The sequence below is a fragment of the Uloborus diversus genome, chromosome 7 (genome assembly GCF_026930045.1).
Source record: "Uloborus diversus isolate 005 chromosome 7, Udiv.v.3.1, whole genome shotgun sequence".
Classification (NCBI taxonomy): Eukaryota; Metazoa; Arthropoda; class Arachnida; order Araneae; family Uloboridae; genus Uloborus; species Uloborus diversus.
Genome location: NC_072737.1, coordinates 83,543,145 through 83,568,655, shown reverse-complemented (window position 1 = coordinate 83,568,655; position 25,511 = coordinate 83,543,145). Strand labels below are relative to the sequence as shown.

Below are 25,511 nucleotides of genomic sequence, written 5' to 3'. Positions count from 1 at the left end.
ATTTTTGACTCATAACAGAAAATGGAATTTTGCTTTAAAAACTTGAAATGAGAGTTCTAACAGAAATAAAGAGACTTTTCATTTATTTGCATCCTAATGAGCGAAGTTAGCTTGAAAAAAGAACAAAATATGATTCTCATATCGGATGTTAAAAGATTGCATTTTTCAAAATGTAGACATCTAAAGAAAAAAAAAACGGTAATTAAAAGAGTTTATTTAAAGTTAATCGTCCTTGTTAGCATTGAAAAATCAAAACCCATATAATTTTCTCCCAAAATAACAATTAAACATCGCACTGCACCGCACCCGTAAAAATGCAAATATTGACAAGCTGGTAAAATGATGAGAATATTTTCGAGTCAAGTCATTATAAAGGTTCAACGCCAGACGCTAAGTGGTGATAATTTTAAAGTTGGTAACCCTATCTGAAACGATCATATTTTCCCCCACCCTTACTATCCCTTTGCAGTTCTATGTACATTTCGCAGATATATATTATTATTGTTCATTAAATCATGAGCGGGGAGAAAAGTGCTTACCAATGCCTTTTCAGAAAAGTTTACAACAACACCGCTGCTAATTAGCTGTGATAAAACAAACAACCATTATAAATAAAGAATAAATACCTTTGTGCTGAAAAATTAAAATGTCAGTAATCCAACGTTATTAAGCACAAAACTTGCAAATGATTGCAGACACGTGTTTCGGTGTTACAAGGAACACCTTTTTCAATGCAAAGAAGTGTGAGCTTTTGGATGAAAAGTCATCCGAGAAAAGCAGCTTTTCTCGGATGACTTTTCATCCAAAAGCTCACACTTCTTTGCATTGAAAAAGGTGTTCCTTGTAACACCGAAACACGTGTCTGCAATCATTTGCAAGTTTTGTGCTTAATAACGTTGGATTACTGACATTTTAAACAACCATTATATTTATTTGGCAGTAGCAATTATTTATCACTTGTACCAGCATCACAAGAGTGCCGATTTTTTTTCTCAAAATTAGCCGATTTCGTAAAAGTTGATCCCTCTAATTTGACTTAAAAAAAGGTTCCAAAAATTGTCGGTTTATACACAGAAATATGCGATATTTTGCTCTCAGATTTGCTCTTTCAATAAACAATTTGTGAAAGATCCGATCTTGTTTATCAGAATTTTGTGAAGGGTCCGTTTTGTTTGATTGGGATTTTGTGAAAGGTCCGTTTTGGTTGATCGGATTTTTGTGAAGGGTCCGTTAACGGACCCAAATATCCTCTGGCCAGACCCCTGAAAAGTGATGTCATAATTTTTTCTTTTTGACAAAAAATGAAAAAATTGGCAATTACATTGAACTAAAGGAACTTACTTTAAGAAAGGAGTTAACCTTAAGGACCCCCCCCTCCCCCCGCAATCTTGATGAAAACCATTAAAAAAATAAAGTTAGTTTTCTGAAAATTTTACAGGACTACTGAAATAACACTTTTGTTAATAAAATTTGTTCATTATAGGATATGTAGGACCATAGGTGCTATTTGTTGGTCATAAAATAAAATATTAATAGTATTAAAATAATTGAGACTGGTTTCATTGTTCCCCGTGGTCCAACATACCCTACCTCCCTTTAAATACAAAGCATTTTACAACAGCCAAAACTTCAAAAATTTCCATATTACTTCATACATATTTTATAACAGCTGTATTACATCGAACAAATAGAATTGCAATCTAGTTTAAAAAACATAGGAAAAACTTACAAATCTTTTTGAACTTCTTTATCTTCAAATTTGCGACCAATCAAGCGCTTTGTTGCAGAAAGTGTGTTGGCAGCATTTGTAACAGCCTGTCTTTTGGCCGGCATTCCAACTAACCTTTCGCCATCGGCAGTAAAAGCAACAACAGATGGCGTTGTTCTAGAACCTTCAGCATTTTCTATTACTTTTGGTGTTTTTCCTTCCATAATAGCAACACAAGAGTTGGTGGTTCCTAAATCTATACCAATTACACTTCCTTTAACAGTATCAGACCTGACAAAAAAGAAAAAAGTGATAAAAGGAATTGAAATCAGAAACCTAAGATTCACAGAAAAACAGAAACCAAAGCAGGCAATCAACCCGCCTCACTATTGTTGGTAGTCGGAAAACTACAAAAATTCATCGTTTTTATACAGACCGTTTACAAAATTGTAAGCCAACTATGCTTCAGGAAAAAAAACCTTGTGTTGAAAATGAATGATATTAGCAAACCTCATTTCTCTTGTTTTCAGTGGCTTTTCAAGTAGATTCATCTAACGACTAATGCCAAGGAAATCTTTAGTGCATATTTTTTGAAGTTTTAGTGCACTTTGATTTTACTGTGCATATAATTCAAGCCTTGATGATAACAAAATTGTTTCAGCTCCAATCACAGGAATGCATGCTGGATCCAAACTGTATGTTTGTGACCATATATTGGGATGCATATTTTGTATGTGTCGAAAAGTGCAATGAATCAAATTAATGGTCCTCAAACTTATTCTGAAATTCCTTTTCCAGACCAGACCATGGGTCTTCCTCCACTGTTGTCTTCAGGTAAATAGGTAAAACTTGACCACTGAGAGATGGCGGATGACCTTGAAGCACATCATTTGGAATAGGTAGAATATAACAGAAAGCCAAGCCGAGCAGTAAAAGGTGCGTTCTCGCTGATAATATAAGGGCCAAACAAGGCCAACACTTTATGCTGTGGGCCTTAGTTCATCAGTTCCAGACTCAACCACAATAAGTACCTAAACTTGGTAAATTTATTTTACAAATTGGTTAGTAAAAATAATTCTTAGAACATTTTAGAAGGAGTTTGATTCCTTCAATTTTTAAATGAACTTACAAGAAAAATTAAATAAATATATACTTACTTATAACGTTTTTGAAGACCATTTTTGGAAAGCAAAGAAAGTACTGCCTAAAATGAAAAAATATGATTACTGACAAAATCTTAAACCAACCCCGTGTACAACTATACTGATATTGATGAAATGTTTAGTTTTTTGAAGATTCTAATGATGCTCTTAAAGTATGCTTTTCATAATATCAATAATTAGTCTGAAGAAATATTTTAGACCTCATTATTTTTAATGAGGTCTCTTATTTTTAATACTAGAATTGAAATAATTTCAAATTTTCAACATAATGGGAGTCTAGATTTCGTACATTAATCTCGGGTCTTTAATGACTGCTACTTGCTTCCAGTGTTAAGAATGAGGCACACTCACTGACTAAACAGTTGATAAATTACCGGTGAATAACCAACAGACCAAAGAAAATTTTAAGAAAAGACATTTTTGATGCTTTGCCCTTAGAGCCTTTTAAAAGATTTAAGCATTTAATTTTAAAGCATTTTTCAAATCTGTTTAACACTATTAAAAATTTATTGCTTATAAATTTAAAATAGGGACAACGTGAAAGAAAATGTGCTGCATCATGTAATTAACTCAAACAATTAAAACTATTGGTTTAAACAAATAAGACATTGGATTACAATTAAAGGAATTTAAATGCACCTAGATCTAAAGATCCATCAAGAGCAATTACGTAACACTCAAGAATACGTTTAACAACACTATATCGAATAATTCACTAGTCTTCATGAGTAACCGTATATTTGCAGGTGCATATAGGTTAAAATAATTGATTTAACAGATAAAAGGGAAGAAAAAGACGCACCTTTTGGCGAACTTGTGTAGCAATACTTCTGGATCCATTGACACTTTTAATGAAAGATTTATTGCAGTAAATGCTAGAATTTCTTAAGGCTTTCAACATTTTGATCAATTTGACAAATTTGAGGAATTGCAGCAATAATTTGTATTTTACAAGCCGCCCGGCACCGAAGGACAAATGATGAAAAAATCTGACGAAATGGACCGCAAGTGCGACTGCTGCACGTTTTTCTCCGATATGCACTTGTACATAGAATTTTAACTGTAACCATAATGATTCTGAAATTTTTCTTTAAAAAAAGTTACCAAAAATTTGATTCGTATGAAAATTCATGAAAGAAAGTAACTTTTTTGGTTTTTAATAACACTGAATTATTTTACTTTCGTGTAAACGTATAACTGCATGGAACATTTGCACTTCATATTCAGCACTGATTAATTCAGCTGTGAATATCTTAGATTAACTTTAATAATAAATATAAATCAATTAATGAATCTAAATGAAAAAGAAATACTAAGTTATTATTCATGAAATACATTTGAAATAAAAAGCGCTGTTATAGCTCCGCCGAACTTTCAACATTTCTAGCTTTGATTGGTTATTTACTTTAGCAATTTTAATGAGCTACTTATTGGCAAGTTACTCGCTTTTTTTGGCACGACTCAAGGAAGAGCTGAAATATGAGTTTCGCCAAGTTTCCTATTTGAGGTTGCCAAAATGTGACAGGAGCTGTTGAGCTCAGAGACTCAAATCTCTCAGATATGATTCAGTTTAAGAAGAAGAGCACGTCTGAAAAAACTGGTTTGGCTTTTAATTTGTAGTCTGGGCTAGTTTACTCGTTGATGGCTGATGGATGTGTTTGAGATTTTGTTGAAACTGTTTAACAACAATTATGGATGATGGCTACTAGGCGTTCGGTTGTTCCCAGCGCCAGTGAAAATTCTCATATATGTGATATTGGTCGAGAATTATTTGATGCTTGTCGATATGGTGATGTGTCTCGAGTTCGTAAATTAGTTACCCCACAAAATGTTAATGCTAGAGATGCTGCTGGAAGAAAATCTACACCCCTGCATTTCGCTGCAGGTTCGATAGTATTTTCCAAAATTTTCATAAATGTTAATAATATTTGTTACAGATTTTCATGTAGCTGTAATTTAGATTTCGTCGTAAACGACTTGAAACCATGGCCTTTCTATTCTCTTCATTCTTTTCTTAAATATTGTCATTAAATAGTTCGAAGATGTAGTATTTTATGTCAATAATTTTTTTCTCAAACTAATGAGATTTGTCTTTTTTCGAAAATTATTATAACAAGAACATGTACAGCAAAAAATTTTGAATCGTTCATTCCAAGAGATTATACTGAAAAAAAAAAAAAAAAAAAAAAAAAACAAAGAAAGAAAACATGAAATCATTTTAACAGTAGCATTTGATTACAAGATCTTCAAATTTTTTCTTCTGACTCTGGAATTGATCGGAAAGTGAAATTGTGGCAAAGTTTGCCACTGCTTCTTGTGATAAATCCTATAAATTTAACTCTCTTGGCTGGTTCATGAAATTATCTACTTTTATGAATGACATTGCTCAATCTTAATAATGAAGTTTTTTATAGAAAATTTCTAAAGCACCATTTTTGTTGAGATAATGAGATGTATTCTAGTCTTGCTAAGATTTTCACCCTTTAATGTCAAAAAATCTTGTCTCACCTAATAAATTAGATATAAAGTCGTGCCTCCCATAGGCAAACCAAAAACCATCCACCCCTTTTCCCTCTGAACTTCATCTAATTTATGTACGGAAAAAGTTTTATTTTCATGTAATGGATAAAAATCAATATTTAAAGTTAAAAAAAAAAAACACACGTCATTGAAAAAACAAAAATTTGCTTAAATTTTGGTTTTAGAAAAGTAAAATAAAAGAATTCTAAAAAGATATAAAAAATCCACCCTATTATATATATATTTTCCACCCTAGGCAGATGCCTACTTGGCCTATTTAGAATGTTAGTTGGACCTTTGGCAGGCCCGTATCTACATACCTGCAGTGCGAGGAGGTTCACGTCCTTAAGAAGCCGAACCTCCCAAGCAATTGAAAAAAAAATTGAAAAAAAAAAAAAAAAAAAAAAACTAGCACTAAGACTTATTAATATTGGGGAATTCCATTGTGACATTCAGACACTATTTTACTGAAATACACCATGTATTTTTGCTTTAGCCCTGGCTAATGGGCGGTAATTTACTGAATATACTATTTTACTGGTTAAACAACATTTTGAGCACTAAATCAGTTAACAAATACTAGCAAAGTGTTTAACTAATCATGTTTAACTATGCATTTGCTTGAATAATTGAGTTGAATCAAAACTGCAGGACTTTTCTTTTTTTTTTTTTTTATAAATTCTAAATTTTGTGACGTTTTAGAGACATGAGTTTTCCCCTGCACTCATATTTCTAGCAATTCCTGGGAATAATTTAATGTTTCATGACAAACTCATTTTTTTCTAATAAAATACATTCAAATGAAACTTGATACATGATATTTATGATAAATTTAATTTTTTTTATTAAACAGGAATTTTTTTTTGCGTTGTGACTGGTGTGACAAAATTTGTGATGGGTGTAAATCCACTACTTAGATGAGCAATTTCGAAAAGAATAGTGATCAGTACAGATGACATACTTGACAATAGTGAATATTAATTACATTTCATAAGAAAAAAAACTAATACTGGGTGTACATTTAGTTTAGCACTTCTTTAATGGCCACTAACGAAATTAAGTCAAGTGTAGCTTTTTTCTGGTAATTGCAAATAATTTCTTTTTTTAACTATCACCTTTTGCGGGAAGAAATCAACAGGGTCATCCATTAGTTTGCATATCTTTGCTTATTTTTTCTTTTTAAAGTTAATAAGTGAAACACTAACATAGTACAAATAATGTAGTGCTTTGTACTACATTGCCTTGAGTGGTTAGTGAAAAGAAAAAATGAAAGTTATGTCAGGTGTTAATATAATCTGACTGGGAGTAAGATATAGCATTTGAGTTGCAGTGATAGCTATCTTTTACAATGTAAATTTTTCAGTCTGTTCAGCTTAAACATTATCAAAGCTGCTTTCCCAAAAGTTGTCACTTCTCTGTACTTCATTTCTTCATTAATTCTAAATTGCAAACAATATTCAGTCAGACTTTGCTTCAATATACAGATCAATTCTTGTCATCTTCACTGCAGAATTAAATAAATGAAAAGCAGTTTGATTTGACTTCGCACAATATGACAATGTTGACTGCAATTAGCCTTCCACAAATACGACTACTGTCGCGTTCTATAAAACATAGTGAAAATATTCTAATCTTATGTCAGTTGAAACTCACCTGTTTTAGAAAAAAGCACTAGTTTGATTGTTACATTATTTTTGATTGAGCTCTACAGCAATCAGAACATTTTTTCATAACTAAGATAATTTTATTTTCAGATCAGTTATGCTAGCATTTTAAAACGTTCGATGCAGGATATTTTTCATGATGCAGTCAACTTACTTCCATAAGGGAGTAAATTGTATTATTTTTTAACCATGCACAACTTGTAAATGTGATAATTGGTTAATGCAACTTTATATTGCATCCTGAGAACCTGTGCCATAATTCTGGGCAAAGTTGTACCTATAATTCCTGTATCTCCGATATTATTTTTTATCTCATGAATAAAAATTTGACTGAGGCATTTTCACAAAGCAGAGCAGTTATGGAAATGTGCAACTGATTATTAACCCTTTAAAGCTATTTTACTTCTTTGAAATGTTTCAAGAATTAAATAATAGCTCACTTAATAACCAAAAAAATATTGAATTACGAATAATTCAAATCTGTCATGTTATAAGATTTTCAGATATTTTTTTAACTACAATGTTATTTTTTTAAGAAATAAAATGGTTTAATCTTCCATTCTATTTAGAAAGTTTTTAAAAGCTATTTTAAATGCCTAATGTCCTAATGATTTTGTCAAACCCATCTCAAAGGTTTGTCACACCCATCGCACTAAATTTTCCCAGAGAATAAATATTGGACCAAATTTAAACATTGTACTCCTATTCAGACCTGCAAACATTAAAACTTTAGAAAGTTTCACGTTTTTCCATGGAAGATTGCATTTGCTAGGGCAACTTAAGCATCTTTTTTGTGATGGGTGTGGTAGCGAGACCTTATAACTTTATGTATACTAAAAATCCTGTTTAATATTTTATGTATTATGAAATTTAAGTATTCCAAAGGATAGACAAATGTCACAAATAGTAGTATACACACATAGATACAAAATTCTTCTATTTCAAATAGTAATCCTGGGCGAATGAAAATGCTATGTTTTTCCTAAATAAAAGTTTGTTATATTACGTTAACTTTAGGCTCAGAAAAATAATAAAAAAGTAACATAAAAATAAACCTCATGTTGTTAGCTTTAATTTGATGTAGTGGAAGGTGGGGGCACCTTGGGACACTCTTTAGATCATGCTTTTTAGAAATTTAATTTTCAAATCAATTTTCAACAAATGAGCTGTAATTTAGACATTTTAGCTTTAATTAAATTTTATTTTACTCCATTATTTCATCAAATTAAATTTCCGTAATAAAAAATTAAAAAGTCATTATAACATCCCAACCTGCTCCAGTAGGTGAGGACACTAGCAAAAAGATTTAAATGAATAAAAAATCCTAACCCTAATTGATTAAAAAATCTTTATTTGCAAACTAACAGCCTAACAAATTTCATTAGGTTCCATATTCATTTTAAATTTAATTATATACTGTCTTAAGAGTTCTTTTACTCAATCCATATGTTTTAGCAGCCACTCTAATTGAAATCTGATTACTAAGAATATTTTCTGCTGCTGTTTTAGGAGCAGAAGCCCTTTTCTTAATTTTAGTTTATTTAAATCCTTCATCAAATTTATTAAGTACAATGAAATAGGCTTTTTCTGTACTGTATACTGGTAAGACAGTGTCCCAACCTGCCCCACAACTATGTGTCCCAACCTGCCCCACTTAGTTTGTTATTATATACCAACTTTTTAAAAGTTATACTTAGCAGTACAAGACTTTTTTTAATCTTTAAATTATTATGAAAAGGCATTTTTTTAATTCCCACATGCAATGCTTTAAGTTATTTCATTTCCTACTTGAAATTTTCAATAATGAAACCACCCATTAATATAACTCTGAACCTTTGAAAACAGAGAAAATTAGATAAGCGCTTATCTATTAATGTGAGAAATTCCAAAATACACTAAAGAGTAGGTCCTGCTATCATCTATGATGTCTTAAGGAAACTAATTTCTATTTACAAGATTAAAACTGAAATTTATGGTGTCCCAAGGTGGGCCATGTCCCAAGGTGTCCCACCTTCCCCTATTACTTGTAGCAATAAAATGGTTTTTAAATTTTGATCCTCATGTCCACTTTTTTGTGGAATTGCCCTATTGCAAATGTACACTGCTGACCTCTGGGGAAGGGCCCTAGATTTTGTTGCAAGGGGGGGGGGCTGAAATTTATAGATCCGAGCCTGATCTTTGATAGGCATGAATTCAATTTTGTCAGTGCACTTGTTTTTAGATTGATGATCATGCTGTATTTCATGGTGTTCTTTCAGGCTTTGGGCGTAGAGATGTTGTCGAACATCTCCTTCAGAATGGAGCCAATGTTCATGCCAGAGATGACGGTGGCTTGATACCTCTGCACAATGCATGTTCTTTCGGACATGCTGAGGTTGTTCAGTTACTTTTAAAACATGGAGCAGATCCAAACGCTCGTGATAATTGGAACTATACGCCTCTCCATGAAGCAGCCATCAAAGGAAAAACGGATGTTTGTATTGGTAAGTTTTTTTGATTTTCATTAAAAAAAAAAGCCCCCCCCCCATATAGGTGCCCATAGACAATTCTAAATGTTTAGACAACTTGAGTACAAAGCCTATTTCAATTATGGTAACTCAAAGCGTGTATTCTGTGTTTATTTTTTGCAGATCTTGTGGATCTAGTATTAAGAACAATCAATGTACACAATTTTAATTATTACTTGCTTTAAATTTAAGTGCTTTGATATTTTTCCTTTCATTAAATGTAAAATACGAATAGTAGAATAAAAGAAATATTTGTTGTCACAACTTACGCATATAAAAAGAGGCAATAGTCTTTGAGACCAACAATGTTGGCTCTAATTAGTTTAATTTCCAATGTAAATACTACACTCAAAACTAGTCACCACATTGCAGCAACACCTGCTTCCACGCAAACTGTTCCAATTATTTACAATCCCATTGCTGTTGTTTTTCCTAATTTCAAGATTGACTTGGGATTTGAATAGCTGTAAAAATTAACCTCTGATTCTGCCTTTCATTATAATAATTTTGCAGTAAACATCTTTAATAAATTCAAACAGCTGAATCATACCCTTTCTGACTCTGTTTTGCTCATGCCTACAAATTAGTAGATTATGAAGTATATTAAAAAATAATTTAAATGTTGTCATATTGGTTATTTTTTACTGAGATTTTAATGGGAAAGCATTTAATGTTGGTTTATATTAAAAAAAATGAAAAGTTCACGTCCCTTATTTGATACTTTAAAGATTTTCCTTATCCCTTATTGCTCTAATTTAGTTCTGCTACAGCATGGAGCAGATCCTTCAATACGTAACACTGATGGTAAAACAGCTTTAGACTTGGCTGATCCTTCTGCTCGAGCTGTTCTCACTGGAGAATATAGAAAAGATGAACTTTTAGAGGCTGCTCGCAGCGGTAATGAGGAAAAGATGATGGCTTTGTTAACACCTCTCAATGTCAACTGCCATGCAAGTGATGGAAGGAAGGTATAGATTTTCTTCATCTTTCATTTTGTAATGTTAAAATTTTCCAAATGGTGGGAAGGATCATTCTTGCAAAAATTTTACAAGGTTTTTTTTTCATAGTTTTTTATAATTCCTACTACCAATTAATTGTTTTACTTTATTGAATCTCTGTTTGATTGTGTGCAATCTATTATTAATTGTTTGTTCATAGATTATTTATGAAGTGTTCTTTTTTTTTTTTTTCTTTTTGAAACAAAAAGCTGGGTGTTCCAACTACAAACCATTAATTATTAAAATGTAGTAATGTAAATATCTTTTGCATGAAAATTAAATTGCACCACAGCTAAGAGAGTTTTTTGCACCGTCCACTCTGTTACAGCCATTTTGAAAATAAGATAAACAACTACATTCAATTTGGTAATATTTTGAAGAAGCCTAATAATGTATGGTGCATAGAACACGATGACATTTGCAAGAAATGAGGGGCACCTTACGATGCCGTTCATCATCGTATAAAATGCCCCGATTGTATAAAATTAGGGGCGTCTTACGGCGCCCCTCATTTTGGGTACCATAGGTACACAGTCATAGATACTCAAAATAGAGAATCATTGCAATGATTCCCTATTTTTTTTTACTAGGGCACGAAAAATTCTTCTCTCTGTTTCCAAAACGTTAGTTTCCTTCATATCATTGAAGCAGATACAATTTGTGAGAATATAACTGTTTAGAATCAAACAAAAGACGCTTCTCCTTTGTCTATTTCTCACCAAATTTGCTTAAATTCTGCCCCGGCGTGCAGTGACGTAACCTGAAAAAGTTTTAAGGGGGCACATTGAAAAGACAAAAAAACAAGATTTTTTTTTTTTCCGATTGGGTAGGGAAAAAATTAAAAGGTGTCCGGTCAAAAATTTGAAACTTTTAGTTTTAAAAATGCGATTATAGGTGATGTTTATTGACGTTAGGGTAAGGGGAGGCAGATCTCAGAGACTGTTTCCGATTGATTATTTTTTTGAACAGTAGATTGAAATCAATTCCCTCTCCCCCTGCAAGTTTTCCAAATTGAAGTTTCAAAACGCAACTTTAGACAAACTTTGAAGTTTTTTTGAATAGGAGAATCTGGAGCATTTCCCAGGAAAATTGTTCAAAATTATGGTTTACAAAATTTAAGCAATGGTTTACATTCAGGGACTATTCCACTTAAATTTTTTTGTAAGTGTCGTTTTAAAAAACTCGTTGCCTGTGATATTAAAGAAAGGCGACATGGGGACCCTTGCTGGAATAGTTTCCTAAACTCAAATCTAAAAACGCAATTTGTAAGGCCCTATTTTGTAATATTAGAGCCAGTGATTTTTCGAAGTTATAGCTCCAAAAACGCAATTCTGAGTGATTTTCGATGTTGTTGAATATTTGTGGGTTTTCCCCTAAAACTTACAAATATTTTATGCAAAAGAATAACATCTTTGTTTATAACATATATGAAAGCTGGCATTAAGTTGGTACTTTTGGTACAAGTAAAACCAAAAAACTCTTGAAAAGAATCATTGGATCAGTCCAGATCAAAGTTTAAATTTGATGTAATTTACTTTGATAAATACAATTCCTATTTATAATCAGCAAGTTATTTATTTGTGTTCTTAGCTTGATTAATATGAATAACCAATTCAGTTTTAATTGTTTGTTTTTTATCTAGTGGGATTATATTTCACTAGATAAATATTCAGATTTCTAACATTTCCATATTTTGAAAAGTTTTTGGTTCATTAATGTTTTACAAATATTAAACAGATTCATTGCTTGCATTTTAATTTGTATTATGCATAGCCCTCTGATTGTTCTGTTCATTAGTGTGTAAAAAATTATTATGCACTGATGTTATAACTAATTTGATTTTTCTATGTGTATGGGGGGCGGGGGTGCGCTAGGAAACCTTCTCCCCAGGCTCCGTCAGCTCTTCGTACGCCCTGGTGCTTAGTTAGCTACTTTGAATTCCAGTACACTTTTTTTTGACAGTTAATTTGAACTCAAATGTCCACTCTTTTACATATGTATTAAGGACAAAACTTTTTTTTGTTATTTCAGAGAGAAAACATTTTAAACACATACAGTATAACTTCGATTTAACGATACCCGATTTAACAACTTCCTCAATTAAATGCTAGATTTCACTGATCCGGAGTTGACTGCATTGAATGCCTATTGTCCTTGATTTAACGATATCCTTGATTCAACAATAACTTCATTTAGTCCCTTGACAATCATTAAATTGGTGTTATACTGTAATTATACTGTAATTTGATTTTATGCATGTTATGTAATTGTAAGTATCATTACAAACTTTTTTTAAAAGGTCCGCTCTGTTTCACAAAATGGCCAAAATATTTTAAGACCCTTTATAAATTATTCATAAGCAAACTGTTGATACTTTATTATATACACAAATAGATGCAGAATCAATGAAAAATAGGATTAATTGATGGAAATTATTTTGATTGAGCCAATTTCAACTGCGTTGGACATGAGGAGTAGTTGTACTATTTTTATCAGAATGATCGGTTGTCACTTTGAAAAAAAGAAAGGCTGCAGATTAATTCATATAGTTCATTAATAAAACTATTTATGGCAAAAATAGGCGAAATTTCATGTGTGTTACCCATCTTGGATCTAGTTGATCTTCCTTTTTGCTTAAACATTTCTGCATTTAATTTTCTTTTTCCTTTTTGTTTATGATGGTGCAATTTATTGCAAAAACATTCTTAGCTTCTAATATTTAGTTATTCCAACAACATAGCTATTATGTTTTATAGAATTAAAAAATGTAAACAAGATGTTTTGTAAAATCAGACAACTTAAGTGAACTGAATGAACTGAATGCTATACTTAACCCATTCATGCCGGTTGGTACAAAAATATACCAACCGGGAAAAAAATTATAATATATAGACATAAAATAAATAAATACTAATAAAATTATCACAGTTTATTGTTTTTTTCGAAACCGGCATTAATGGGTTAAGAACACATTACTTCATTTTTAACCCTGAACACACAAAGGAAGGGGGTTATAAGTTTAATGTGTCTGTGTATCTGCCTGTGGCACTCTAGCCCCTAAACCGATGGACCGATTTTGAAAAAAAAAATGTTTGAAAGGAGAGTTGATCGAGAGTGTTCTTAGCTAGATTGTATCTTTGGATGACATTAATCAACAAAGATATCAATTAAACACCTCTAAAAGGTTTTTCATGATTTTTGCAGTGAAAATATAGTTAAAATTAAAAAAAATTTAATACCAAATAGATTTTTCCCCCGCATCTGATAGAATGTTTTTGGAACTTCCATGTTTCATAGAATTCAAATTATAACCTTTTTTGAAACACATTTTAATAACGGCTAAGCCTTTATTCACACGATTGATAACTGAATTCATTGTTGGCCAAAAGTAAAAGCAATGATTTAAAATTCTTATCTGTTGCCAGTTTCTATTTAATAGCAAATGAAATACTTGACATTGATTTTTAATAATATAAGACTTTTAAAAGGATTTTCAATTTTTCCTCTTGATTCTACAGTTGCACTCAGTCAAGGGTTTTTAAAATTCTTCATTTTATCGTTGTTATACTCAATTTGAACACTTAGATACAGTAGTTATAAATGAAATTCCATTCAGGTAACCGGCTGTCTTAGCGAAAAAAGTGATTAATAGTTGATTTGGAGGAATATTTTACATTTCAATGGAATTTTTCTTGTAAAATGTGTTTTTTTTTTTTATTTACTTCATTGTATCAAAGGCATGAATGTATTGTAATTTATTTGAAATAGCATTTTATGTTTCTCAGTTTTTTAACCATTTAGTATTGACATATGAAAAATTTATTTTCGTATTTTAAGAATTATATTATGTTTTATATTTAGCCAATGTGTTTAAATTTTCAAATTAATGCTTAGCAACAAAAGCAGCTAAAGCAAAATATTTTTAAGATAGTTTTTCACCAAAGGAAAAGGAATTGCATATGCATAGCAAAAAACTTAGAACATTGAGCTAAGTATAAATAATAGCAGCAAGCAAAAATCAGGCAATGTAGCAATGTAGCACCAATAAAACTTCTTTAAAATTAGTAAATTAATATACATTTTTTGAAGCTTTTACATGGACAAAATTCATGCATTTATATCATACCCACAGTCTACTCCATTGCACTTAGCCGCTGGTTACAACCGAATTCGTATTGTCCAATTGCTTCTTCAACATGGAGCTGATGTTCATGCCAAAGATAAAGGGTGAGTTTTTGCATTTGATGTTAAGTTTTAAAAATTTTTAGTGAGAATTTATTTTATTCTATGTACATTATTTCTTTGCTTTTCATGCATAATCATTATTTTTATTTCTGTTGCAAAATTGAGTTTACAATTAATTTCGCAAGTGAAGATTATTCTTAGAGTACTGGTAATGTTATTATAGTCTAAGAATATTTGTTACAAAGTCGTAAAAGACATGCATTTCTTATTTCTTTCATTTCCCCCGCTGCTGCTATCTGCTACAAGCTTTTGCATATTTTGTAGACTGGGGGGGGGGGGGGTTACTGAAAAAAAAACAAGAAATTGAACTTTAGTAAAAAATCAGAGACTGGGCTTTTCAGACGCAAGAGGAAGTTAAATAGCACATGCAGTAGACCCTCATTTTATGCTAGTTTATTTTAAATGGATTTGATTATACCCTGTTTAAGATCTGAAACCTTAATCTTATTTTACATGGATAAGTTTTGATTTTACACTGATGCGGTATTGCAAATGGATAAAGTTTTCTCTTCTTTCAAAATTAAAACTCCTGAGATTGCAGATAGCGCCAAATAAACTGCATTTTGGTGTGATAATAATCAAGCTCCCTGGAGACATTTTTTTTGCGAATGGGTATTAAACTCAATCACACAAAATAAGAGCTCACTGGAAGAAGAGCTTTTCAAGTGACAAAGGCAAACGAAACCAGCAAGAACATTGATGGCGCACAACCAGTAGCTTTCACATTGGAAATTTTGAGCCGCTCTTTGACAATCTTCCTGATTTAGTGAAGGAATATCCCATTATGGAAGTGAGGGGAGTGATTATGGGTGCTTTAATGCCCCAGATGGAACTACAGAGAAAAATAATTAATAACTGCTAAAAGACAACCATAACCCACTTTCTTTTATAAACACTTAATGTCTTCTTCATGCATGTTGTGAATAAGTATCAGAATAAGTACTCTTTAAACTTGAAGGGCTATGGGGAAGAACGATCAAAGTCCATTTTTCTAAAAAAAATCTGGTTAACCTGTGGGTCCACAGATTATTATAGACAGTATTCAAGAGAAATATTATTTAGGCAAGAATCATCATAGTGAAAAAGTTTTAACAGGGAAGAATGAGGCTAACTTGGACAACAATTCAAGATTTCAAGCTCAAAAACGTAATGAGGGAAATTCGAGCATGGTGAACTATAATCATTCTTCCCCGTGGCCCTTCACTTATTATACGTTTAATGTACCTCGAGAATGCAATATTTTTTTAATCTATGCAACCGAAGCCCTATTTTAACACTACTATCAAGTCTTTAATTCATGCAGCATTTCAGTGAAACATAATCCCCGCAAAAAAAGAGGGTCTATAATAATTTGTTACTAAGCTAATAAATTAATAAAAATAGTTACAAATTATTTAATGTACTAATTTTGTGTCTAACTATGCATAGTAAGTATGGAAATTTTTTTTATCAAATTTAAATTATAAACTTAACTGTGCAGAAGAATTTATGCTTACATGTAATTTGTTTCAAAATTATGTTTTCAATAATTTCTTATGCCAAAATCTAAGATATGTGTGTTTTGTTTTTTTTTAATTTTTAATATGTGCCTTTATAGAAATTATATTTCTCTTTAGGGGATTAGTTCCTCTGCATAATGCTTGTTCATACGGTCATTTTGAAGTCACTGAAATATTAATAAAAGTAAGTTTGCCTTTTCTTAGTGGAAAATCTTATGGTTGTTTGAATTGCCTGACTTTTCCAAAGCTTTTTTGTGTACATATTTTATTTTAAGATTATAGCAGAGTTGTGTGTTGGAGGATCAAGATTGATGATATTAAAATTATTCAGAATGCTGGGTTTTGAGAATCTGGAGCTACCAAGGGTAAAAATTGGGAGATGAAGGCCAGAATAGTGGTTAAATTTCAAAATTCAGAACTTATAAGAACTCATTTAATCATTTTACACTTGACTGTTGAAGTGTAAACATTACAGTGGGCTCATTTATCAGTCAGTGCTACCCGATTCATTCTAACTAGTTTGTTGTAGCTCTCACCATGAACGTAGCCAGGGTTCTCGTTAGAAAGGAGCAAGCATAGACATAACAAGGTAGTGGGTTTTGTACCCTCATTTAAGTCTGTTTGGCATGTGTATCCAAACATTCAAATTGTTCTCAGATGTAGCGAGTGAATAAGATGGGAGGCAACTGTCACCTCCTAAAATGTTTACTTATTTGGCAAATTTTGACTGACTAATTGGAAGATTTTGAAAATTTGAAAAGGATGTACCAGTTTTTCAATTTTTTTTTTTTTTTTTTTTGAAAAGTAATACCTTATGTTACTTTATTAGTTGCAGGTATGTATGAAAACTTGCATTTTTCTATTTGGTAAAATCCAATGTTTGATTTAGTAAACTGAGTGTCTGAGTGCCCCCCTACCAAAATTTAAGTTTAGGGCGCCTTTGAGTGAACAGTTCTGGCTTGTTGTCAGTACTTTGTTATGCCTGAAGTGTTGAATTAAATTCAACCAGATGTTTTCAAAGAGCACCTTTCTTTATATTTCAAAAATACTTACTAGAGCTAACTGATGACCACAAATGTAATTAATTTAGAAATATTAACGTGAGAATTAGATTACTAGTTTGTGTCTAAAAATGTTGTAAATTTATTGCTGTAAAATTTATTTGATACATTTAAAGTTATTTTCACTTCAGATCAATATTTCTTTTCATAATATTTAGTAATTAGTACTTCTTACTAATTTACTTTTAAGAATAATATTATTGCCCAAATATTTCAACTTTTCTTTTCTTGTGTAGTGTATAAATTTATTTCAAACTTCATACAATTCCATTCATACCAACTTTATCAGTATCTGTGTTGAATTTAATGAAATCTAATTAAATAAAAAGACTTAAATTTAAAATGTCTGATTTGTTGCGTGTAAAGAAAAAAAGCAGTTTTTTTTTTACATTGCATATAAACCTGATTTCATCTTTGGGAAATAATTAAAAATTGTGAGAAAAGTTTTCAACATGTAGTAATTTCTGTAGCAAAAATATATCGGTTGAAATAAATTTCCACTGGGCAAAATAACATATTAGTATTTTTCATGTTTAGCATGGTGCCAATGTGAATGCTATGGACCTGTGGCAGTTCACACCCCTACATGAAGCTGCATCTAAAGCTCGTGTGGAAGTTTGTTCCCTACTTCTTAGTCATGGCGCTGATCCTACATTGCTCAACTGTCATTCCAAAAGTGCACTTGATGTTGCATCAGCACGAGACCTTTCTGAGCGACTCTCCTGTAAGTTATATTAAATTTAAATCTCTCTCTCTCTTTTTTTTGCTTCATTATAATGTTTTGTTTAATTCTGTTACTTTTTAAGAATGCTTTTTTTATTATTTATTCATACAGTAAAATTTATATAATTGTCCTATACTACTGTAAAAGAAGTACATTATTTGAAATTCCCTTTTGTATTTAATGTGCATAAGATTAAAAATAAATGAAAAATGGAGAAAAGAATTTGAAAGCTTTTATTAATTTGAGACATTGAATTTGAATATATTTAAAATTGATAAATTTTTACCATTTCATTTTATTTATTAGAATTTTACCAAGCACAGTAGAGGGACTTACACTTATTTTTAAAATAATCGATGATGGATAGTTGGTGCCCTAAAATGCCATGTTAAAATACGTTTTAATTACGAATTTCTTTTTAAAACTTTTTGACCTGACCTTTGAAATCCAATGAATCTATATTTATAGCAAATCAACTTGGCGCAATTGTAATGCTGCAATTAGGAACTATGCAGCCTTTACAATGCTGCCAGTTTAGGTTTGCCCCAACTAATAGTTTTAAAAATGACAAAACATTAAGGTATTCTAAAGTTGGGCTGTGAGTTTATCTTTAGCCAGAGCAAGGCAGAACTATTTTTGTATATCAAATAGCTTGTTATTGCATCAAGAGACTGCAGTTTCTTTTTTATTAGCAATCATCCGTCTAAAATAGCAATGAGAGAGCTGGAGATAGTAAACCTTTGATTACAGTTGAGATTTTCTTCACTCCACAGATAGCTAAAATTAATTTGGCACACCAAGGAGTGTTTCTGCCTTGCTCTGGCTAAAGATAAACTCACAGCCCAACTTTAGAATACCTTAATGTTTTGTCATTTTTAAAACTATTAGTTGGGGCAAACCTAAACTGGCAGCATTGTAAAGGCTGCATAGTTCCTAATTGCAGCATTACAATTGCGCCAAGTTGATTTGCTATAAATATAGATTCATTGGATTTCAAAGGTCAGGTCAAAAAGTTTTAAAAAGAAATTCGTAATTAAAACGTATTTTAACATGGCATTTTAGGGCACCAACTATCCATCATCGATTATTTTAAAAATAAGTGTAAGTCCCTCTACTGTGCTTGGTAAAATTCTAATAAATAAAATGAAATGGTAAAAATTTATCAATTTTAAATATATTCAAATTCAATGTCTCAAATTAATAAAAGCTTTCAAATTCTTTTCTCCATTTTTCATTTATTTTTAATCTTATGCACATTAAATACAAAAGGGAATTTCAAATAATGTACTTCTTTTAGTCATGGAAATAAGCGTATGAGATATCGTTTACAGGGTTCAGTCATAAATCAGGCAGAAAATGTTATGGATCTGGGTGTCTTTATAAATCAGGACTTCAAGTTTAGTCAACAGTGCAGTATTGCTAGTAACAAAGCCAACAAAATGCTTGGGTTCATCAATAGATCTATTTCAAACAAATCTAAGAAAGTTCTTCTGCCTTTATATAGGAGTTTAGTAAGACCTCATTTGGAGTATGCTGTTCAGTTTTGGTCGCCTTATCTGAAGAAAGATATTTTTGTATTGGAAAGGGTTCAAAGAAGGGTAACTAAATTAGTAAGGGGACTCTCAGATTTAGATTATGATACCAGACTTAATAGGCTTAACATGTATAGCCTGGAGCAAAGGAGAGTCAGAGGGGACATGATTCAGTTATTTAAATTTATCAAAATGAAAGATGTAAATGGATTAAATTTTTGCGGGGAAAGCAGGACAAGGGGTCATTGTTTTAAGCTATTTAAATCTCAGGCTAACTTGGAAATCAGGAAAAACTACTACTTTAGCAGGGTCGTGGGCACTTGGAATAGCTTACCGGAAGAGGTGGTAATGAGCAAGGGAGTGGATAGCTTTAAGAGGGCCATTGATCTTCATTGGGGACTAATTAATTGACTAGGACCAGCCTAGCTGGGCCCAGTGCCTGTTGCTGGTCGTCTCATTTGTATTTGTATTTGTATTTGTATTTGTATATTACAAAGTGGTTTGGGTAATGAGCTGAGAGTTAATGCAGTACTACAAGCAAATACCAAGCTACACATTACCCCTCTTTTTACAGTCTCAGGATGCCCTACAATGAAATAGATTTATCAAGTACAGAACATATTGAAAATACTATTAATGCGTGTCAGAAATGAAATTTATTTTAGTTCAATAATTTTGATAATATTTCTCTTGATACTTCTGTGGGTTTTCTTTTTTCTAACAATTTTTTTATTTTTAGATGAATACAAAGGTCATTGCTTATTAGATGCTGCTCGTCTTGCTGATCCAGCTAGAGTGAAGAAGTATCTCACTTTAGACATCATTAATTTCAAACATCCATTTACTGGAGAAACACCTCTTGTGAGTGCTTGAACATCAAACTAAATTTTACTCTTCTTACTTTTCTAAATTTATTTATTAACTTTTATATCTCTTTATTTAATTTTTTAGCATTGTGCTGTTAATTCTCCATATCCCAAAAGAAAACATATTGTGGACATTTTCATCAGGAAAGGAGCAAACTTGAATGAAAAAAACAAAGAGTATGTGTTATAAAACAAACTTATTTCACTTTTTTTTAATGAGTTACTTATGAACTTTCTGTATATTTTTTTTTTTTTTTTCAGTTTGAAAACTTCGATTTAAAGTTCAGTAAAGTATATGTTTTTAACATAACAAACGTTTTAATGTTTGAAAACCCTTTAAAACATTTTTTTAATGCATTAAGTTTTATGAAATAAATTTTTACTTGTTGTACAATAAAAGAATTTAACTCAAATCCGCAACGCAATTTACAGAAAATGATCATTCCACCCCACCTAGAAAAATAGTTTTACGTTAAAATCCGCTTTGTAAATACAAAAGCAAAATCAATTAAGTCAGAAGTTTGTATTAATAAAAATACTGTTGGATTTAGGTTAGTTGATAATTGTGTATATGTTACGATAAATGTGATATATTCGGTGATTGGTCACAGTCCCCACTAAAGTTTGTAAATGTGATAAATTATTAAATATTTAGCCATATTTATCACATTTACCCCTTAATGTATGCAATCTCTGGCTTGTAATGGGGAATGTAATAAAAGTCTATACTTAGCCAAAAAAATTTCAGTTTGCTCAGCAACTTGGCTTTTTTTTATGACGTATAGTATCTCTCTGCGACAAGTGCTTTACCCTTCACTCATCCAAACCCTACTAAACTGCATTTTGGTTAATCCGGATAGTCATTTAAATGTACACTACATGGATAAAATGCAATTTAGGGTAAATGAATGTAGGCCATATTTTGTTTATTTTTTGCTACACATTTTTTAAATTTCCTCTTCAGTTTTATGTTTTATTCTTTTTATTTCAAAACACAATTTTTACTGCCTACAGTAGTTTGTTTATGTACCGTGTCTCAATTTTTCGGTTATTTTGTTTAAACCGTACTTTCATTAATTCATACAACTTGGATCCCTATTTATAAAGATCATACCTGCCAACCCTACTGGTTTTTCCAGGAGATTCCTGGATTTTGATCATTTCTCTTGATTGCGTATATGATGTAAGGAACATTTAGTTGCACTAAGAAGGATCATAAGAAATCCCTTTTCTTCCCTAAATAACAATGAAAAATCTGTCGTAATCATCCACTGGATTTCTTAAGCATCTACTGGATTTTTTCCCAGTAGATGTTGGCAGGTATGAAAGATTAATGAGGTTCTGCTGTATTTCTGGTATGCTGGCAAGATCTTTTTTCTGAGATGTTTGCTTTCTCGCTTTTATAGAGTTTCTAATAATGACTGATTTGTTCAGCGATTTGAATTTCAAGTTTTAGTAATTTAAATGAACTCAAAAAAAAAAAAAAAAAAAAATTGCACAGGTTTTTGTTGACGAAAGAAAACTATAACACTTCGTTAATAAAGGTGGATTATAGTAAAAACAAAATTAGTGGAAAAACAATAGTGAAAAAAGTTCCGAAGGGTATCATAAACTAAAAAGATATGATGTAATAACAGTTTTGTCAATGTTTAAAATCAACCCTGTCCCGTAAATAAGACAGCTACAATGTTATATTTTATGTAAGTGTAATTTGAAGAAATGTTTACCTTAATTCATGAAGCACATTTAGCAATTGGCTATGGTGGCAGAAACAGAATATTAAACAAGCACTTAAAATAGCCCCTAAGAGTGCCTTACATAAGTAATATATATATTACCAAAACAATTTATATTTTTCAATAAAATTTACAATATGTATTCTATGCAAAAAGTGTACTTTCAAAAAAATGTGTTTTAAAAAATATCTAATGAATATAAAATAAAAGAGTGTTACTTTTACTCATTTATTTAGTTTGAAATATAACTGTATGTTTTAACAGCCATCACGAGGTTTTTCTAATTAACTACACATTTTCAGAAAAGTTGAAAATAATTTCCCTTCTTTGGAATTAAGACCTTATTCGGAAAAATTATCCTAATTTATTACGTTCCCCATTAGGAGTCGGTGGTTGTAGAGTAAACAAAACAGTAAATTTGAACACTTTTACTTGGTTTAATGGTGATTATGTCATTTGGGGCGACAATTTATAGTAAACTTCCACCCCCCACCTAAACGCTCAAAAAAAAAAAAAAAAATAATAATAATTTGAATTTTGACATTTTGAATTCAAATTATGTTTTTCGCAATCACGAGTGTGTGTATGTAGGCGTGTGTGTTTGTGTGTGGTTGGTATGTGTGTTGTGTCTAGGGGTATGTGTGTGTAGGCATGTGTGTTTGTGTCTGTGTGCAGGCATAAGTGTGTGAGTAGTTTTGTGTATGTAGGGGGGGGGGTATGTGTATGTGTGTAGGCATATGTGTTTGTGTCTGTGTGCAGGCATGAATGTGTGTATAGTTGTTTGTATGAGGCATGTGTAGATGTCCTTATGTATTTGTGTGTGTGTATGTGTGTGTGTGTGTGTGTAGTTGTGTATGTATGCACGTGTGTGTAGGACATGGATGCAACCTGGAGACAGCTTTCGCTATAGGAGCAGCATCGTGAGGAGCCGGTCGACGGTGATGGTGCAGAGGGTGGCGGTGGGAAAATAAAATCAAAGGACATCAAAACAGTCAAGTGAGAACAATAAGCAATCGTGATTGCTCAAAAAACTGTTTATGCAAACCTGAAGTTCATACCATTGTCAGAAATAAATTTAAATTTGTGTGGTAACTCGAGAATTTACATTTAAATGTAGGTAAAATTATGAACGCATTTTATAAAATTGCCGCTGCTATACTGTAATCAATTTTCTTTAAAATTCGATGAAATAAGCAATTTTAAGATTTATTTGGGTACATTTATCAGAATAGTAATATTTGTAATTTTTTTTAAACAAACTCTTACTATTTTGAGTTTTATCCCCTCCCCCCCCAAAAGGTGTAATTTGGAGTAAACCGCTCCCTCCTTCCCTTCCGGTAGCGATGCTGCCGATTACATTACTTTCTGATTACATTTATGCTATATCATCTAAATCATTTGTTTGAAGATATTTAATTGAAGCAAAGCAAAACCAGTTTTATTACTTTTTTTGATTGAAATATTTTTGTAAGCTTTGATGGATATCAAAACTTGTTTTAATTGCAAAAGTAACTTTTAGTGTTGAAAATATTTTTTTGGAATTAAACAATCATTACTCTACAGAAATGTTCATATTTATTACATTCCCCATCACGAGTACGGGATTTTATAAATAAACCTGTAAATGTGATAAATATTGAGTTATTGGTCACATTCACCAAGTTTATTGGTGATTGTGTATAATCACCGGTAATTATATACAATCACCAATTTATCACATTTACCGTAACATATATACAGTTAAATCCCTTTATAACGAATACTTATACAACAAAATTTCCATTTCGACGAAATACATCTTGAGTCCCAATGTATTTTCTGCTAATATTGTTTGAACTCTGTTGCAATGAAATTTCCGTACAGCAAACAAAATGTGTGGTCCCTTGAAATTTTAAGTTAAAGAAATGGCCATACTTATTGTAAGAGCATTATTGAGACACATAGTGTATTTTAAATTTTGCAATGATGGTTGATATAGTTTGACTGTTTTATTGAATAGCCATACATTTTGTCAACTTTAAATTCAATTAAAAGAACACAGACTAATATTCATGAGAAATAAAAATTCACATTGGAATGATGTTTTAAAAAATCAGTTATTGACTTCCATATTTGAATGTTTATCAAAGTGCCATAGAAACTCTTTTCCTGAAAATGCTCTATTTATTTATTGCTATATATGTTTCAGATTTTTGACACCACTTCATGTAGCTGCTGATAAATCTCATTTTGATGCATTGGATGTTCTTTTAAAACATGGAGCTAAGGTATTAAGCAGTTGTTAATGTTGATCAGATAACAGACTAATGTATCTGACATTACTAGATTTTCATATGCTTACTATTTACTGCATTGTATATAAGTTAGTTGCATTTAATTTACTTATTTTAAAAAAAAGTTATTAATCTCTGTTTTTGTGCTTAGGTCAATGCATTGGATGGACTTGGGCAAACTGCTCTTCATAGGTGTGCTAGGGAGGGAAATATTCAAGCATGCAGATTATTACTTTCGTATGATGTTGATGCATCCATCATTAGCTTGCAAGGCTACACTGCTGCACAAGTTGCAAATGAAAGTGTTCAAAAACTCTTAAGTGGTAAGTGTAATTTAAAAGAAGAAACTTGTGTTTCTTGTTTGTAATAGAAAAGAAAACTTATGTTTTTTTTTCTTATGAAAATTTTAGAAGTATGATCATGCGTTTTAAATCTTTTTATTGAAAAAATTCATTATTTTTTTCACTCCAATTACTTTTTTTTTTTTGAAAAAAAATTTGTTTGTTTGGAATTGAAATGTTAAAATTTTTCTTATTGCATTCTTTATATGTAGAAAATTGAGGATTAAAATGATACCATTTGGTTTAGAGAATTTAAGTTTCCGTATTTACTTGACTGAATACAATTTAAAAAAAAATAAAAAAAAAATAAGGGTTTTATTTTAAATGTTTGTTTGACCCGGGAGAACTTGTGTGCTAAACAGCACACAAAAGATAGCGTGGGGTGCCTGTATAACCCCATCTGTTAATGTTTACTTAATGCAATTTATGCCTGAAAATTTTAGCGAGTTTATTGTCAATTTGTGAAATAGATATTTTACATATAAAAAACAATTCAATAGGCTAAGTTGATTACTACTACACATTTTCAAGAAATACTTAATACATTTAAAAAAAAAGGAACAAAATAAAGGGAAAAAAAACACTGAAAAGGGACTTAATACATACCCATATTAAGTTTCACATGCATTTATCACAGACAAAATAGGAATGAACTTTGAAAGTAAATTGTCTAC

At 31.2% G+C, this 25,511-nt stretch overlaps 2 protein-coding genes across 2 annotated transcripts in view; one reads left to right on the top strand and one right to left on the bottom strand.

Annotated features, from left to right (window-relative positions):
- LOC129225747 (heat shock protein hsp-6-like) overlaps positions 1 to 3,898 on the bottom strand; it is a 42,310-nt gene extending 38,412 nt beyond the window's left edge. Inside the window, exons 1-3 of the mRNA XM_054860246.1 lie at positions 3,674 to 3,898; positions 2,866 to 2,912; positions 1,730 to 1,999 (exon numbers count right to left, since the gene is read on the bottom strand). Of these exons, the coding sequence (XP_054716221.1) occupies positions 1,730 to 1,999; positions 2,866 to 2,912; positions 3,674 to 3,772 (416 nt within the window). The 5' untranslated portion in view covers positions 3,773 to 3,898. The remainder of the gene's footprint in view (positions 1 to 1,729; positions 2,000 to 2,865; positions 2,913 to 3,673) is intronic.
- Positions 3,899 to 4,506: 608 nt separating this feature from the next.
- Positions 4,507 to 25,511, top strand: part of LOC129225746 (poly [ADP-ribose] polymerase tankyrase-2-like) — a 52,664-nt gene continuing 31,659 nt past the window's right edge. The window contains exons 1-10 of the mRNA XM_054860245.1: positions 4,507 to 4,756; positions 9,314 to 9,538; positions 10,322 to 10,530; positions 14,693 to 14,787; positions 16,422 to 16,488; positions 17,903 to 18,089; positions 20,361 to 20,482; positions 20,573 to 20,664; positions 24,412 to 24,490; positions 24,648 to 24,819. Coding sequence (XP_054716220.1) covers positions 4,567 to 4,756; positions 9,314 to 9,538; positions 10,322 to 10,530; positions 14,693 to 14,787; positions 16,422 to 16,488; positions 17,903 to 18,089; positions 20,361 to 20,482; positions 20,573 to 20,664; positions 24,412 to 24,490; positions 24,648 to 24,819 — 1,438 coding nt within the window. The 5' untranslated portion in view covers positions 4,507 to 4,566. The remainder of the gene's footprint in view (positions 4,757 to 9,313; positions 9,539 to 10,321; positions 10,531 to 14,692; positions 14,788 to 16,421; positions 16,489 to 17,902; positions 18,090 to 20,360; positions 20,483 to 20,572; positions 20,665 to 24,411; positions 24,491 to 24,647; positions 24,820 to 25,511) is intronic.